Genomic DNA, 16,863 nt, shown 5'->3' on the forward strand with positions numbered 1-16,863 from the left:
CTCCATTAGTACAAAAAAAAGTGATACTTAACAAAGAGAAACAGTCACAGTCTGTTCCCTGAAACCTCGGAAGTATCCCTCCAAGTGACTGCGGCGCGGTCTCTCTCTCTCCCTCTCTCGCTGTGTTCTGTTGACTGAAGAGTTCTCTTCTTCCTCGTCAGAATCTTGTGCGCCCCCCTCAGCTTTTGAGGTCTCCTCTTATCCCCTTTTTCAGTCCAGGTGGCCGTTCACTATCACATCCGCATCTCTCAGCCTTACCATTCGTCATGTCTCTCAACCTTTAGAAGTTACGTTCCAAGCAACTCCTGGTACCATCCGTGCCTTGTTGTTACAGACTTAACGGTACCTTATTTTAGAGTTTACGCTGCCAGCCTTCACAGGACACCGTTTGTATAAACAGACTTCCATTCACTAGCTCGCGGGGGCTCGAGATCGAGAGGCCTGAGCCTGGGTGACTCCCTGATTTATTTCACCTTCAGTCCCTTTATCTACATGTCTTTAGACACTATGCCATCTCAGCGCATCCTCCCTCAGAGCCTGCGATTTCCCCACGGTCTGTTAATTCCCACTTCAATACTGTCAGCATTCTGGTAGTTTTAACTGCAAACTTGACTATAATAAGCATCGTGCATCCTTCTCGGCCCACCAGCACTTTCCCATTAAACACACGTTGCATGGTTCATACTATATTAATACACAGTAGTGTTTACATTTATGGATCCATAGATTTATAGTACATTTCATTCTATTTCTACTATTGATTATAATTATACTAAATTATATCTGTTATTGGGTTAATTCTTCAAAGGCAGAAGCCCTCAATGGGTCAGCGCACAGCTAACAATTACACATTTATTACCCGGAGTAACGGCAACTATCACAATGTCAGGCCCAAAGATGTTCAGGTTCAAGCTGGCAGTCAGATTTATTTGAGAGTAAGAAGATTACACACAGCAAAGAAAGAGCAATACATTTTTTCAAGTTACAAAACATATCAACGGTTTCAAGAAACAAGCTCCCAGCACTACCTTTAGACTGAGATCCCGATGAAACGGAGAGAGCGAGCGAGCGAGGAGAGTGAAGAGAGACAGAGAGAGACAGTGGTGAGCAACAATCCGTGTTCCTCCACCAACGACAAGCTCAGGTTGTCAAGACAAAATGGAAGTATTAATTTGTTCCCTTTTCCTATTCTTTCAAAGTCCAAAGATTTGTGGATCGACCGAGGTTTTCAACAGGTCATTTCCAGCTTTCACACATCCCCCGAGGTCAGGACCTGGAGCGGGAGAGAGAGAGAGAGACACCAGTCAGTGTACAGATATCACCCTGAGAGAGAGGGACAGAGAGACACCAGTCAGTGTACAGATATTTCCCTGAGAGAGAGGGTCTGAGAGACACCAGTCAGTGTACAGATATCTCCCTGAGAGAGAGGGACTGAGAGACACCAGTCAGTGTACAGATATCTCCCTGAGAGAGAGGAACTGAGAGACACCAGTCAGTGTACAGATATCACCCTGAGAGAGAGGGACTGAGAGACACCAGTCAGTGCACAGATATCACCCTGAGAGAGAGGGACTGAGAGACACCAGTCAGTGTACAGATATCTCCCTGAGAGAGAGGGACTGAGAGACACCAGTCAGTGTACAGATATCACCCTGAGGGAGAGAGGAAATGAGAGACACCAGTCAGTGTACAGATATCACCCTGAGGGAGAGGGAATGAGAGACACCAGTCAGTGTACAGATATCTCCCTGAGAGAGAGGGACTGAGAGACACCAGTCAGTGTACAGATATCTCCCTGAGAGAGAGGAACTGAGAGACACCAGTCAGTGTACAGATATCACCCTGAGAGAGAGGGACTGAGAGACACCAGTCAGTGCACAGATATCACCCTGAGAGAGAGGGACTGAGAGACACCAGTCAGTGTACAGATATCTCCCTGAGAGAGAGGGACTGAGAGACACCAGTCAGTGTACAGATATCACCCTGAGGGAGAGAGGAAATGAGAGACACCAGTCAGTGTACAGATATCACCCTGAGGGAGAGGGAATGAGAGACACCAGTCAGTGTACAGATATCTCCCTGAGAGAGAGGGACTGAGAGACACCAGTCAGTGTACAGATATCTCCCTGAGAGAGAGGGACTGAGAGACACCAGTCAGTGTACAGATATCTCACTGAGAGAGAGGGACTGAGAGACACCAGTCAGTGCACAGATATCACCCTGAGGAGAGGGTCTGAGAGACACCAGTCAGTGTACAGATATTTCCCTGAGAGAGAGGGTCTGAGAGACACCAGTCAGTGTACAGATATCTCCCTGAGAGAGAGGGACTGAGAGACACCAGTCAGTGTACAGATATCTCCCTGAGAGAGAGGGACTGAGAGACACCAGTCAGTGTACAGATATCTCCCTGAGAGAGAGGGACTGAGAGACACCAGTCAGTGTACAGATATCTCCCTGAGAGAGAGGGACTGAGAGACACCAGTCAGTGTACAGATATCTCCCTGAGAGAGAGGGACTGAGAGACACCAGTCAGTGTACAGATATCACCCTGAGAGAGAGGGACTGAGAGACACCAGTCAGTGTACAGATATCTCCCTGAGAGAGAGGGTCTGAGAGACACAGTCAGTGTACAGATATCACCCTGAGAGAGAGGGACTGAGAGACACCAGTCAGTGTACAGATATCTCCCTGAGAGAGAGGGACTGAGAGACACCAGTCAGTGTACAGATATCACCCTGAGGGAGAGGGGGACTGAGAGACACCAGTCAGTGTACAGATATCACCCTGAGAGAGAGGGACTGAGAGACACCAGTCAGTGTAGAGATATCTCCCTGAGAGAGAGGGACTGAGAGACACCAGTCAGTGTACAGATATCACCCTGAGAGAGAGGGACTGAGAGACACCAGTCAGTGTACAGATATCACCCTGAGAGAGAGGGAATGAGAGACACCAGTCAGTGTACAAATATCTCCCTGAGAGAGAGGGACTGAGAGACACCAGTCAGTGCACAGATATCACCCTGAGAGAGAGGGACTGAGAGACACCAGTCAGTGTACAGATATCTCCCTGAGAGAGAGGGTCTGAGAGACACCAGTCAGTGTACAGATATCACCCTGAGAGAGAGGGACTGAGAGACACCAGTCAGTGTACAGATATCTCCCTGAGAGAGAGGGACTGAGAGACACCAGTCAGTGTACAGATATCACCCTGAGGAGAGGGGGACTGAGAGACACCAGTCAGTGTACAGATATCACCCTGAGAGAGAGGGACTGGGGGGGGGGGGGGGGGGGGGGAGGGGGGGGGGGAGACACCAGTCAGTGTAGAGATATCTCCCTGAGAGAGAGGGACTGAGAGACACCAGTCAGTGTACAGATATCACCCTGAGAGACACCAGTCAGTGTACAGATATCACCCTGAGAGAGAGGGAATGAGAGACACCAGTCAGTGTACAAATATCTCCCTGAGAGAGAGGGACTGAGAGACACCAGTCAGTGTACAGATATCACCCTGAGAGAGAGGGACTGAGAGACACCAGTCAGTGTACAGATATCACCCTGAGAGAGAGGGACTGAGAGACACCAGTCAGTGTACAGATATCTCCCTGAGAGAGAGGGACTGAGAGACACCAGTCAGTGTACAGATATCTCCCTGAGGGAGAGGGACTGAGAGACACCAGTCAGTGTACAGATATCTCCCTGAGAGAGAGGGACTGAGAGAAACCAGTCAGTGTACAGATATCACCCTGAGGGAGAGGGAATGAGAGACACCAGTCAGTGTACAGATATCTCCCTGAGAGAGAGGGACTGAGAGACACCAGTCAGTGTACAGATATCTCCCTGAGAGAGAGGGACTGAGAGACACCAGCCAGTGTACAGATATCACCCTGAGGAGAGGGTCTGAGAGACACCAGTCAGTGTACAGATATCTCCCTGAGAGAGAGGGACTGAGAGACACCAGTCAGTGTACAGATATCTCCCTGAGAGAGAGGGACTGAGAGACACCAGTCAGTGTACAGATATCTCCCTGAGAGAGAGGGACTGAGAGACACCAGTCAGTGTACAGATATCTCCCTGAGAGAGAGGGACTGAGAGACACCAGTCAGTGTACAGATATCTCCCTGAGAGAGAGGGACTGAGAGACACCAGTCAGTGTACAGATATCACCCTGAGAGAGAGGGTCTGAGAGACACCAGTCAGTGTACAGATATCACCCTGAGAGAGAGGGTCTGAGAGACACCAGTCAGTGTACAGATATCACCCTGAGAGAGAGGGACTGAGAGACACCAGTCAGTGTACAAATATCTCCTGAGAGAGAGGGACTGAGAGACACCAGTCAGTGTACAGATATCTCCCTGAGAGAGAGGGACTGAGAGACACCAGTCAGTGTACAGATATCTCCCTGAGAGATAGGGACTGAGAGACACCAGTCAGTGTACAGATATCTCCCTGAGAGAGAGGGACTGAGAGACACCAGTCAGTGTACAGATATCTCCCTGAGAGAGAGGGACTGAGAGACACCAGTCAGTGTACAGATATCTCCCTGAGAGAGAGGGACTGAGAGACACCAGTCAGTGTACAGATATCTCCCTGAGAGAGAGGGACTGAGAGACACCAGTCAGTGTACAGATATCTCCCTGAGAGAGAGGGACTGAGAGACACCAGTCAGTGTACAGATATCACCCTGAGAGAGAGGGACTGAGAGACACCAGTCAGTGTACAGATATCTCCCTGAGAGAGAGGGTCTGAGAGACACCAGTCAGTGTACAGATATCACCCTGAGAGAGAGGGACTGAGAGACACCAGTCAGTGTACAGATATCTCCCTGAGAGAGAGGGACTGAGAGACACCAGTCAGTGTACAGATATCACCCTGAGGGAGAGGGGGACTGAGAGACACCAGTCAGTGTACAGATATCACCCTGAGAGAGAGGGACTGAGAGACACCAGTCAGTGTACAGATATCTCCCTGAGAGAGAGGGGACTGAGAGACACCAGTCAGTGTACAGATATCACCCTGAGAGAGAGGGACTGAGAGACACCAGTCAGTGTACAAATATCACCCTGAGAGAGAGGGAATGAGAGACACCAGTCAGTGTACAGATATCACCCTGAGAGAGAGGGAATGAGAGACACCAGTCAGTGTACAGATATCTCCCTGAGAGAGAGGGACTGAGAGACACCAGTCAGTGCACAGATATCTCCCTGAGAGAGAGGGACTGAGAGACACCAGTCAGTGTACAGATATCACCCTGAGAGAGAGGGACTGAGAGACACCAGTCAGTGTACAGATATCTCCCTGAGAGAGAGGGGGACTGAGAGACACCAGTCAGTGTACAGATATCACCCTGAGGAGAGGGGACTGAGAGACACCAGTCAGTGTACAGATATCACCCTGAGAGAGAGGGACTGAGAGACACCAGTCAGTGTACAGATATCTCCCTGAGAGAGAGGGACTGAGAGACACCAGTCAGTGTACAGATATCACCCTGAGAGAGAGGGACTGAGAGACACCAGTCAGTGTACAGATATCACCCTGAGAGAGAGGGACTGAGAGACACCAGTCAGTGTACAAATATCACCCTGAGAGAGAGGGAATGAGAGACACCAGTCAGTGTACAGATATCACCCTGAGAGAGAGGGACTGAGAGACACCAGTCAGTGTACAGATATCACCCTGAGAGAGAGGGACTGAGAGACACCAGTCAGTGTACAGATATCACCCTGAGAGAGAGGGACTGAGAGACACCAGTCAGTGTACAGATATCTCCCTGAGGAGAGAGGGACTGAGAGACACCAGTCAGTGTACAGATATCACCCTGAGAGAGAGGGACTGAGAGACACCAGTCAGTGTACAGATATCACACTGAGAGAGAGGGACTGAGAGACACCAGTCAGTGTACAGATATCACCCTGAGAGAGAGGGACTGAGAGACACCAGTCAGTGTACAGATATCACCCTGAGGAGAGAGAGGACTGAGAGACACCAGTCAGTGTACAGATATCACTCTGAGAGAGAGAGACTGAGAGACACCAGTCAGTGTACAGATATCACCCTGAGAGAGAGAGGGACTGAGAGACACCAGACAGTGTACAGATATCACCCTGAGAGAGAGAGGGACTGAGAGACACCAGTCAGTGTACAGATATCACACTGAGAGAGAGGGACTGAGAGACACCAGTCAGTGTACAGATATCACCCTGAGAGAGAGGGACTGAGAGACACCAGTCAGTGTACAGATAATCACCCTGAGAGAGAGAGGGACTGAGAGATACCAGTCAGTGTACACGATATCACCCTGAGAGAGAGAGGGACTGAGAGACACCAGTCAGTGTACAACACCAGTCAGTGTACAGATATCTCCCTGAGAGAGAGGGACTGAGAGACACCAGTCAGTGCACAGATATCACCCTGAGAGAGAGGGACTGAGAGACACCAGTCAGTGTACAGATATCACCCTGAGAGAGAGGGAATGAGAGACACCAGTCAGTGTACAGATATCTCCCTGAGAGAGAGGGTCTGAGAGACACCAGTCAGTGTACAGATATCACCCTGAGAGAGAGGGACTGAGAGACACCAGTCAGTGTACAGATATCACCCTGAGAGAGAGGGACTGAGAGACACCAGTCAGTGTACAGATATCACCCTGAGAGAGAGGGACTGAGAGACACCAGTCAGTGTACAGATATCACCCTGAGAGAGAGGGACTGAGAGACACCAGTCAGTGTACAGATATCTCCCTGAGGGAGAGGGACTGAGAGACAACAGTCAGTGTACAGATATCACCCTGAGAGAGAGAGGGACTGAGAGACACCAGTCAGTGTACAGATATCACACTGAGAGAGAGGGACTGAGAGACACCAGTCAGTGTACAGATATCACCCTGAGAGAGAGGGACTGAGAGACACCAGTCAGTGTACAGATATCACCCTGAGGGAGAGAGACTGAGAGACACCAGTCAGTGTACAGATATCACCCTGAGAGAGAGAGGGACTGAGAGATACCAGTCAGTGTACAGATATCACCCTGAGAGAGAGGGACTGAGAGACACCAGTCAGTGTACAGATATCACCCTGAGAGAGAGAGGGACTAAGAGATACCAGTCAGTGTACAGATATCACACTGAGAGAGAGGGACTGAGAGTCACCAGTCAGTGTACAGATATCACCCTGAGAGAGAGGGACTGAGAGACACCAGTCAGTGTACAGATATCACCCTGAGAGAGAGAGGGACTGAGAGACACCAGTCAGTGTACAGATATCACCCTGAGAGAGAGGGACTGAGAGATACCAGTCAGTGTACAGATATCACCCTGAGAGAGAGGGACTGAGAGACACCAGTCAGTGTACAGATATCTCCCTGAGAGAGAGGGACTGAGAGACACCAGTCAGTGCACAGATATCACCCTGAGAGAGAGGGACTGAGAGGCACCATTCAGTGTACAGATATCACCCTGAGAGAGAGGGACTGAGAGGCACCATTCAGTGTACAGATATCACCCTGAGGGAGAGGGACTGAGAGACACCAGTCAATGTACAGATATCACCGAGAGAGAGGGACTGAGAGACACCAGTCAGTGTACAGATATCACCCTGTGAGAGAGGGACTGAGAGACACCAGTCAGTGTACAGATATCACCCTGAGGGAGAGGGACTGAGAGACACCAGTCAGTGTACAGATATCACCCTGTGAGAGAGGGACTGAGAGACACCAGTCAGTGTACAGATATCACCCTGAGGGAGAGGGACTGAGAGACACCAGTCAGTGTACAGATATCACCCTGAGAGAGAGGGACTGAGAGACACCAGTCAGTGTACAGATATCACCCTGAGGGAGAGAGACTGAGAGACACCAGTCAGTGTACAGATATCACCCTGAGAGAGAGAGGGACTGAGAGATACCAGTCAGTGTACAGATATCTCCCTGAGGGAGAGGGACTGAGAGACAACAGTCAGTGTACAGATATCACCCTGAGAGAGAGAGGGACTGAGAGACACCAGTCAGTGTACAGATATCACACTGAGAGAGAGGGACTGAGAGACACCAGTCAGTGTACAGATATCACCCTGAGAGAGAGGGACTGAGAGACACCAGTCAGTGTACAGATATCACCCTGAGGGAGAGAGACTGAGAGACACCAGTCAGTGTACAGATATCTCCCTGAGGGAGAGGGACTGAGAGACAACAGTCAGTGTACAGATATCACCCTGAGAGAGAGAGGGACTGAGAGACACCAGTCAGTGTACAGATATCACACTGAGAGAGAGGGACTGAGAGACACCAGTCAGTGTACAGATATCACCCTGAGAGAGAGGGACTGAGAGACACCAGTCAGTGTACAGATATCACCCTGAGGGAGAGAGACTGAGAGACACCAGTCAGTGTACAGATATCACCCTGAGAGAGAGAGGGACTGAGAGATACCAGTCAGTGTACAGATATCACCCTGAGAGAGAGGGACTGAGAGACACCAGTCAGTGTACAGATATCACCCTGAGAGAGAGAGGGACTAAGAGATACCAGTCAGTGTACAGATATCACACTGAGAGAGAGGGACTGAGAGTCACCAGTCAGTGTACAGATATCACCCTGAGAGAGAGGGACTGAGAGACACCAGTCAGTGTACAGATATCACCCTGAGAGAGAGAGGGACTGAGAGACACCAGTCAGTGTACAGATATCACCCTGAGAGAGAGGGACTGAGAGATACCAGTCAGTGTACAGATATCACCCTGAGAGAGAGGGACTGAGAGACACCAGTCAGTGCACAGATATCTCCCTGAGAGAGAGGGACTGAGAGACACCAGTCAGTGCACAGATATCACCCTGAGAGAGAGGGACTGAGAGGCACCATTCAGTGTACAGATATCACCCTGAGAGAGAGGGACTGAGAGGCACCATTCAGTGTACAGATATCACCCTGAGGGAGAGGGACTGAGAGACACCAGTCAATGTACAGATATCACCGAGAGAGAGGGACTGAGAGACACCAGTCAGTGCACAGATATCACCCTGAGAGAGAGGGACTGAGAGACACCAGTCAGTGTACAGATATCACCCTGAGAGAGAGGGAATGAGAGACACCAGTCAGTGTACAGATATCTCCCTGAGAGAGAGGGTCTGAGAGACACCAGTCAGTGTACAGATATCACCCTGAGAGAGAGGGACTGAGAGACACCAGTCAGTGTACAGATATCACACTGAGAGAGAGGGACTGAGAGACACCAGTCAGTGTACAGATATCACCCTGAGAGAGAGGGACTGAGAGACACCAGTCAGTGTACAGATATCACCCTGAGGGAGAGAGACTGAGAGACACCAGTCAGTGTACAGATATCACCCTGAGAGAGAGAGGGACTGAGAGATACCAGTCAGTGTACAGATATCACCCTGAGAGAGAGGGACTGAGAGACACCAGTCAGTGTACAGATATCACCCTGAGAGAGAGAGGGACTGAGAGATACCAGTCAGTGTACAGATATCACACTGAGAGAGAGGGACTGAGAGTCACCAGTCAGTGTAGAGATATCACCCTGAGAGAGAGGGACTGAGAGACACCAGTCAGTGTACAGATATCACCCTGAGAGAGAGGGACTGAGAGATACCAGTCAGTGTACAGATATCACCCTGAGAGAGAGGGACTGAGAGACACCAGTCAGTGTACAGATATCTCCCTGAGAGAGAGGGACTGAGAGACACCAGTCAGTGTACAGATATCACCCTGAGAGAGAGGGACTGAGAGGCACCATTCAGTGTACAGATATCACCCTGAGAGAGAGGGACTGAGAGGCACCATTCAGTGTACAGATATCACCCTGAGGGAGAGGGACTGAGAGACACCAGTCAATGTACAGATATCACCGAGAGAGAGGGACTGAGAGACACCAGTCAGTGTACAGATATCACCCTGTGAGAGAGGGACTGAGAGACACCAGTCAGTGTACAGATATCACCCTGAGGGAGAGGGACTGAGAGACACCAGTCAGTGTACAGATATCACCCTGTGAGAGAGGGACTGAGAGACACCAGTCAGTGTACAGATATCACCCTGAGGGAGAGGGACTGAGAGACACCAGTCAGTGTACAGATATCACCCTGAGAGAGAGGGACTGAGAGACACCAGTCAGTGTACAGATATCACCCTGAGAGAGAGGGACTGAGAGACACCAGTCAGTGTACAGATATCTCCCTGAGGGAGAGGGACTGAGAGACACCAGTCAGTGTACAGATATCACCCTGAGGGAGAGGGACTGAGAGATACCAGTCAGTGTACAGATATCACACTGAGAGAGAGGGACTGAGAGACACCAGTCAGTGTACAGATATCACCCTGAGAGAGAGGGACTGAGAGACACCAGTCAGTGTACAGATATCACCCTGAGGGAGAGAGACTGAGAGACACCAGTCAGTGTACAGATATCACCCTGAGAGAGAGAGGGACTGAGAGATACCAGTCAGTGTACAGATATCACCCTGAGAGAGAGGGACTGAGAGACACCAGTCAGTGTACAGATATCACCCTGAGAGAGAGAGGGACTGAGAGATACCAGTCAGTGTACAGATATCACACTGAGAGAGAGGGACTGAGAGACACCAGTCAGTGTACAGATATCACCCTGAGAGAGAGGGACTGAGAGACACCAGTCAGTGTACAGATATCACCCTGAGGGAGAGGGACTGAGAGACACCAGTCAGTGTCCAGATATCACCCTGAGAGAGAGAGGGACTGAGAGATACCAGTCAGTGTACAGATATCACCCTGAGAGAGAGGGACTGAGAGACACCAGTCAGTGTACAGATATCTCCCTGAGAGAGAGGGACTGAGAGACACCAGTCAGTGTACAGATATCACCCTGAGAGAGAGGGACTGAGAGACACCAGTCAGTGTACAGATATCACCCTGAGAGAGAGGGAATGAGAGACACCAGTCAGTGTACAGATATCTCCCTGAGAGAGAGGGTCTGAGAGACACCAGTCAGTGTACAGATATCACCCTGAGAGAGAGGGACTGAGAGACACCAGTCAGTGTACAGATATCACCCTGAGAGAGAGGGACTGAGAGACACCAGTCAGTGTACAGATATCTCCCTGAGAGAGAGGGACTGAGAGACACCAGTCAGTGTACAGATATCACCCTGAGGGAGAGGGGGACTGAGAGACACCAGTCAGTGTACAGATATCACCCTGAGGGAGAGGGAATGAGAGACACCAGTCAGTGTACAGATATCTCCCTGAGAGAGAGGGACTGAGAGACACCAGTCAGTGTACAGATATCTCCCTGAGAGAGAGGGACTGAGAGACACCAGTCAGTGTACAGATATCACCCTGAGGGAGAGGGGGACTGAGAGACACCAGTCAGTGTACAGATATCACCCTGAGAGAGAGGGACTGAGAGACACCAGTCAGTGTACAGATATCTCCCTGAGAGAGAGGGACTGAGAGACACCAGTCAGTGTACAGATATCACCCTGAGAGAGAGGGACTGAGAGACACCAGTCAGTGTACAGATATCACCCTGAGAGAGAGGGAATGAGAGACACCAGTCAGTGTACAGATATCTCCCTGAGAGAGAGGGACTGAGAGACACCAGTCAGTGTACAGATATCACCCTGAGAGAGAGGGACTGAGAGACACCAGTCAGTGTACAGATATCACCCTGAGAGAGAGGGACTGAGAGACACCAGTCAGTGTACAGATATCACCCTGAGAGAGAGGGACTGAGAGACACCAGTCAGTGTACAGATATCTCCCTGAGGGAGAGGGACTGAGAGACAACAGTCAGTGTGCAGATATCACCCTGAGAGAGAGAGGGACTGAGAGATACCAGTCAGTGTACAGATATCACACTGAGAGAGAGGGACTGAGAGACACCAGTCAGTGTACAGATATCACCCTGAGAGAGAGGGACTGAGAGACACCAGTCAGTGTACAGATATCACCCTGAGGGAGAGAGACTGAGAGACACCAGTCAGTGTACAGATATCACCCTGAGAGAGAGAGGGACTGAGAGATACCATTCAGTGTACAGATATCACACTGAGAGAGAGGGACTGAGAGACACCAGTCAGTGTACAGATATCACCCTGAGAGAGAGGGACTGAGAGACACCAGTCAGTGTACAGATATCACCCTGAGGGAGAGGGACTGAGAGACACCAGTCAGTGTACAGATATCACCCTGAGAGAGAGAGGGACTGAGAGATACCAGTCAGTGTACAGATATCACCCTGAGAGAGAGGGACTGAGAGACACCAGTCAGTGTACAGATATCTCCCTGAGAGAGAGGGACTGAGAGACACCAGTCAGTGTACAGATATCACCCTGAGAGAGAGGGACTGAGAGGCACCATTCAGTGTACAGATATCACCCTGAGAGAGAGGGACTGAGAGGCACCATTCAGTGTACAGATATCACCCTGAGGGAGAGGGACTGAGAGACACCAGTCAATGTACAGATATCACCGAGAGAGAGGGACTGAGAGACACCAGTCAGTGTACAGATATCACCCTGTGAGAGAGGGACTGAGAGACACCAGTCAGTGTACAGATATCACCCTGAGGGAGAGGGACTGAGAGACACCAGTCAGTGTACAGATATCACCCTGTGAGAGAGGGACTGAGAGACACCAGTCAGTGTACAGATATCACCCTGAGGGAGAGGGACTGAGAGACACCAGTCAGTGTACAGATATCACCGAGAGAGAGAGGGACTGAGAGACACCAGTCAGTGTACAGATATCACCGAGAGAGAGAGGGACTGAGAGACACCAGTCAGTGTGCAGATATCACCGAGAGAGAGAGGGACTGAGAGAACATTTTTCACTGACTGCTCAATGAGAGGAATTCAATTCTCTCCTTGATTCAGCCTCGGCCCCTTGACCACCGATCTGACCTTTGCCCTCACCAGCATTTGCCTTGATCCAGGACACCGACTTCTCCACCAGAAGCTCCCACTCATCTTTCGTGTCAGCACCAAAGGTGTGGAGCCAAATCACCGCCAGCACCGTGACCCAGAGAGTCTGGTCAATGTCCTTAAAGGGACAGAGAAGAAAACCATCAGCAGGAGCGGAAGGAAACTGGCACCAAACAACAGTGAACATAAGTAACAGGAGCAGGAGCAGGCCATTCGGCCCCTCGAGCCTGCTCCGCCATTCAATAAGATCATGGCTGATCTTCGACCTCAACTCCACTTTCCCGCCCGATCCCCGTATCCCTTAATTCCCCTCGAGTCCAGAAATCTATCAATCTCTGTCTTGAATATACTCAACGACTGAGCATCCACAGCCCTCTGGGGTGGAGAATTCCAAAGATTCACAACCCTCTGAGTGAAGAAATTCCTCCTCATCTCAGTCCTAAATGGCCGACCCCTTATCCTGAGACTATGCCCCCTAGTTCTAGACTCTCCAGCCAAGGGAAACAGCCTCTCAGCATCGACCCTGTGAAGCCCCCTCAGAATCTTATATGTTTCAATGAGATCACCTCTCATTCTTCTAAACTCCAGTGTGTATCGGCCCATTCTACTCAATCTCTGCTCATAGGACAACCCTCTCATCCCAGGAATTAATCTAGTGAACCTTCATTGCACCGCCTCTAAGGCAAGTATATCCTTCCTTAGATAAGGAGACCAAAACTGCACGCAGTTCTCCAGGTGAGGTCTCACCAAAGCCCTGTACAATTGAAACTTGAAACAGTGTACCTCATTGGTTTTAAAGCGCTTTGGGACGTCCTGAGGTGGTGAAATGCTCTGAATATAAATGGGAGTCCTTTCCTTCCTCTTCCTTGAAGTGAAACAATAAGCAGGAGAGAGGGGTGGGAGGGCGGGTGGGGCACTCTCTGAGGCCTTACCTGGCGGGGGATCCTCTGTCTGATCTCTTTCGACTTCAGGCCCAGCAGCGTCTCCAGACTGCCGTCTAGATGCCACGATCCGTTTGCGTTCTGCAGCGAAATCAGTTTCATCACCGGAGACTCTGCTGGGAGAGGTGGGGGGAATAAAAGGAGACGGGAAGAGCAGACGCCATTGTGAGACGGGGTGACAGAGCTCACCTCTGTACGGCCCCTTCAATGTTCTGTTCCGAGCACCAGCAGGAAAAGTCTTTGGTGCCTCGCAACCTCGGCCTCCCATTTGACCCTGAGCTGACCTTCTGACCCCCATATCCGCTCCATCACCAAGGCTGCCTATTTTCATCTCTGTAATATCGCCCCGCCCCGGCCCTAGGCCATCTGCTGCTGAAACCCTGATCTGTGCCTTTGGTACCTTCAGTCTCAACTATTCCAATGCTCTCCTGGCCAAACTCCCACCTTCCACCCCTCCGTGGGTCTCGCTTTTGTCTTTTGAGTCAAAAGGTTGTGGGTTCGAGTCCCACTTGAGCCTCATGATCCAGGCCGACTCTCCCAGTGTCAGTACTGAGGGGAGCGCTGCGCTGTCGGAGGTGCCATCTTTCAGATTAGGCGTTAAAACCGAGGTCCCCGTCTACCCTCTCAGGTGGACGTAAGAGATCCCACGGCCACTATTTGGAAGAGGGAGCTCTCCCCGGTGTCCTGGGGCCAATATTTATCCCTCAACCGACATCACTTAAAAAAAAACAGATGATCCGGTCATTTATCTCATTGCTGTTTGTGGGATCTTGCTGTGTGCGAATTGGCTGCTGCGTTTCGCTACTTTACAACAGTGACTACACCGCAAAAAAAAAGGTACTTCACCGGCAGTAAAGCGCTTTGGGACGTCCTGAGGTGGTGAGAGAGACGATAAATAACTGGGAGATTCTTCTTTCTTTACCTGTCTGCAGGAATTCCTCATGGTCTTTGCCTCCTCCGTAAGCGGGCATCCCTTGGCAAGAAAATCTCGTGAACTTGGTCTTCAAGCCTGCTGAGAGACGATCGGGACAGCCTTCGGTGAGTCTCTGTCTCTCCCCTCCCCACCACCCCCCTCCCCCCGTCTCCGCCGCACCGACATCACCCCCGCCCACTCCAACAGTTCCGATCGCGTGGCCTTCGGGTCCAGGCCGACCGAGCGGCCCTGTGGATGGCAGAGCCTGCCGCCCTCGTCCTCGTTCCCCGGGAGACGGAGAGGGGGAAGCAGGAAGGATGTGTCGTGGACGAGCCGCAGATCCCCGGCTAACCCGAAACCCAAACCGCTCGCTCACTGTGTCAGCCGAGTCCAAATATACTTCACCCACTGGTTCCCCTTTATCTACCCTGCTAGTTACATCCTCAAAAAACTCTAATAGATTTGTCAAACACAACTTCCCTTTCATAACACTGTGTTGACTCCGCCTAATCATATTATGATTTTTTAAGTGCTCTGTTACCACATACTTAATAACGGATTCCAGCATTTTCCCGACGACTGATGTCAGGCTAACTGGCCTGTAGTTCCTGTTTTCACTCTCCCTCCTTTCTTGAATAGTAGGGTTACATTTTCTACCTTCCAATCCGCTGGGACCATTCTAGAATCTAGGGATAGCGCTCCTGTGAAGCACCTTGGTACGTTTTACTATGTTAAAGGTATTACATAAATGCAAGTTGTTATTGTAAACCGAAGATTCCTCAGAGATTTGCTGAAACAGCGATTATCTGGTGAATCGGCAGTCCATCCACCGGCTTAAACATCTACTCCCTCCACTGTGGCTGCAGTGTGGACCATCCACAGGATGCACTGCAGTAAATCGCCAAGGCTTCTTCGACAACACCTCCCAAACCCACGACCTCTACCACCCAGAAGGACGAGGGCAGTGGGTGTATGGGAACACCATCACCACCACGTTCCCCTCCAAGTCACACACCATCCCGACTTGGAAATATATCGGCTGTTCCTTCAACGACCGGAAGGCTGTTTCCAGTGGGGTACCACAGGGCTCAGTACTGGGTCCCTTGCTTTTTGTGGTATATATTAATGATTTAGACTTAAATGTAGGGGGCATGATTAAGAAGTTTGCAGATGATACAAAAATTGGCCATGTGGTTGATAGTGACGTGGAAAGCTGTAGATAGCAGGAAGGTATCGATGGACTGGTCAGGTGGGCAGAAAAGTGGCAAATGGAATTCAATCCGGACAAGTGTGAGGTAATGCATTTGGGGAGGGCAAACAAGGCAAGGGAATACAGAATAAATGGGAGGATACTGAGAAGTGTAGAGGAAGTGAGGGACCTTGGAGTGCATGTCCACAGATCCCTGAAGGTAGCAGGTCAGGTAGATAAGGTGGTTAAGAAAGCATATGGAATACTTCCCTTTATTAGCCGAGGCATGGAATATAAGAGCAGAGAGGTTATGCTAGAACTGTATTATACATTGGTTAGGCCACAGCTTGAGTACTGCATATAGTTCTAGCCACCACATTACAGGAAGGATGTGATTGCACTAGAGAGGGTGCAGAGGAGATTTACGAGGCTGTTGCCAGGGCTAGAGAATTTTAGTTATGAGGAAAGATTGGATAGGCTGGGGTTGTTTTCTTTGGAACAGAGGAGGCTGAGGGGTGATTTAATTGAGGTGTATAAAATTATGAGGGGCCGAGATAGAGTGGATAGGAAGGACCTATTTCCCTTAGCAGAGGGGTCAATAACCAGGGGGCATAGATTTAAAGTAATTGGTAGAAGATTAGAGGGGAGCTGACGAAAAATGTTTTCACCCAGAGGGTGGTGGGGGTCTGGAATTTATTACCTGAGAGGGTGGTAGAGGCAGAAACCCTCAACTCATTTAAAAAGTACTTGGATATGCACCTGAAGTGCCGTAGCCTACAAGGCTACGGACCAAGTGCTGGAAAGTGGGATTAGGCTGGATAACTCTATTTCGACTGGCTCAGACACGATGGGCTGATTGGCCTCCTTCTGTGCCGTAAATTTTTCTATGGTTTCTATGTTTCTATCATCGCCG

General features: G+C 50.3%; 1 protein-coding gene across 6 annotated transcripts in view; it reads right to left on the reverse strand.

Annotated features, from left to right (window-relative positions):
• Nucleotides 1-900: 900 nt before the first annotated feature.
• The window catches only part of LOC137313103 (von Willebrand factor A domain-containing protein 5A-like), a 49,973-nt gene continuing 34,010 nt past the window's right edge, over nt 901-16,863 (reverse strand). For 4 of the 6 annotated variants that reach the window (XM_067979354.1, XM_067979350.1, XM_067979352.1 and 1 more), the window contains exons 17-20: nt 14,771-14,860; nt 13,840-13,964; nt 12,899-13,025; nt 901-1,273 (exon numbers count right to left, since the gene is read on the reverse strand). In XM_067979354.1, coding sequence (XP_067835455.1) covers nt 1,194-1,273; nt 12,899-13,025; nt 13,840-13,964; nt 14,771-14,860 — 422 coding nt within the window. In that variant the 3' untranslated portion in view covers nt 901-1,193. The remainder of the gene's footprint in view (nt 1,274-12,898; nt 13,026-13,839; nt 13,965-14,770; nt 14,861-16,863) is intronic. The other 2 variants (XM_067979355.1, XM_067979353.1) reach the window with 2 other exon arrangements.

Source organism: Heptranchias perlo, unplaced genomic scaffold, assembly GCF_035084215.1.
Source record: "Heptranchias perlo isolate sHepPer1 unplaced genomic scaffold, sHepPer1.hap1 HAP1_SCAFFOLD_440, whole genome shotgun sequence".
NCBI classification, from domain to species: domain Eukaryota; kingdom Metazoa; phylum Chordata; class Chondrichthyes; order Hexanchiformes; family Hexanchidae; genus Heptranchias; species Heptranchias perlo.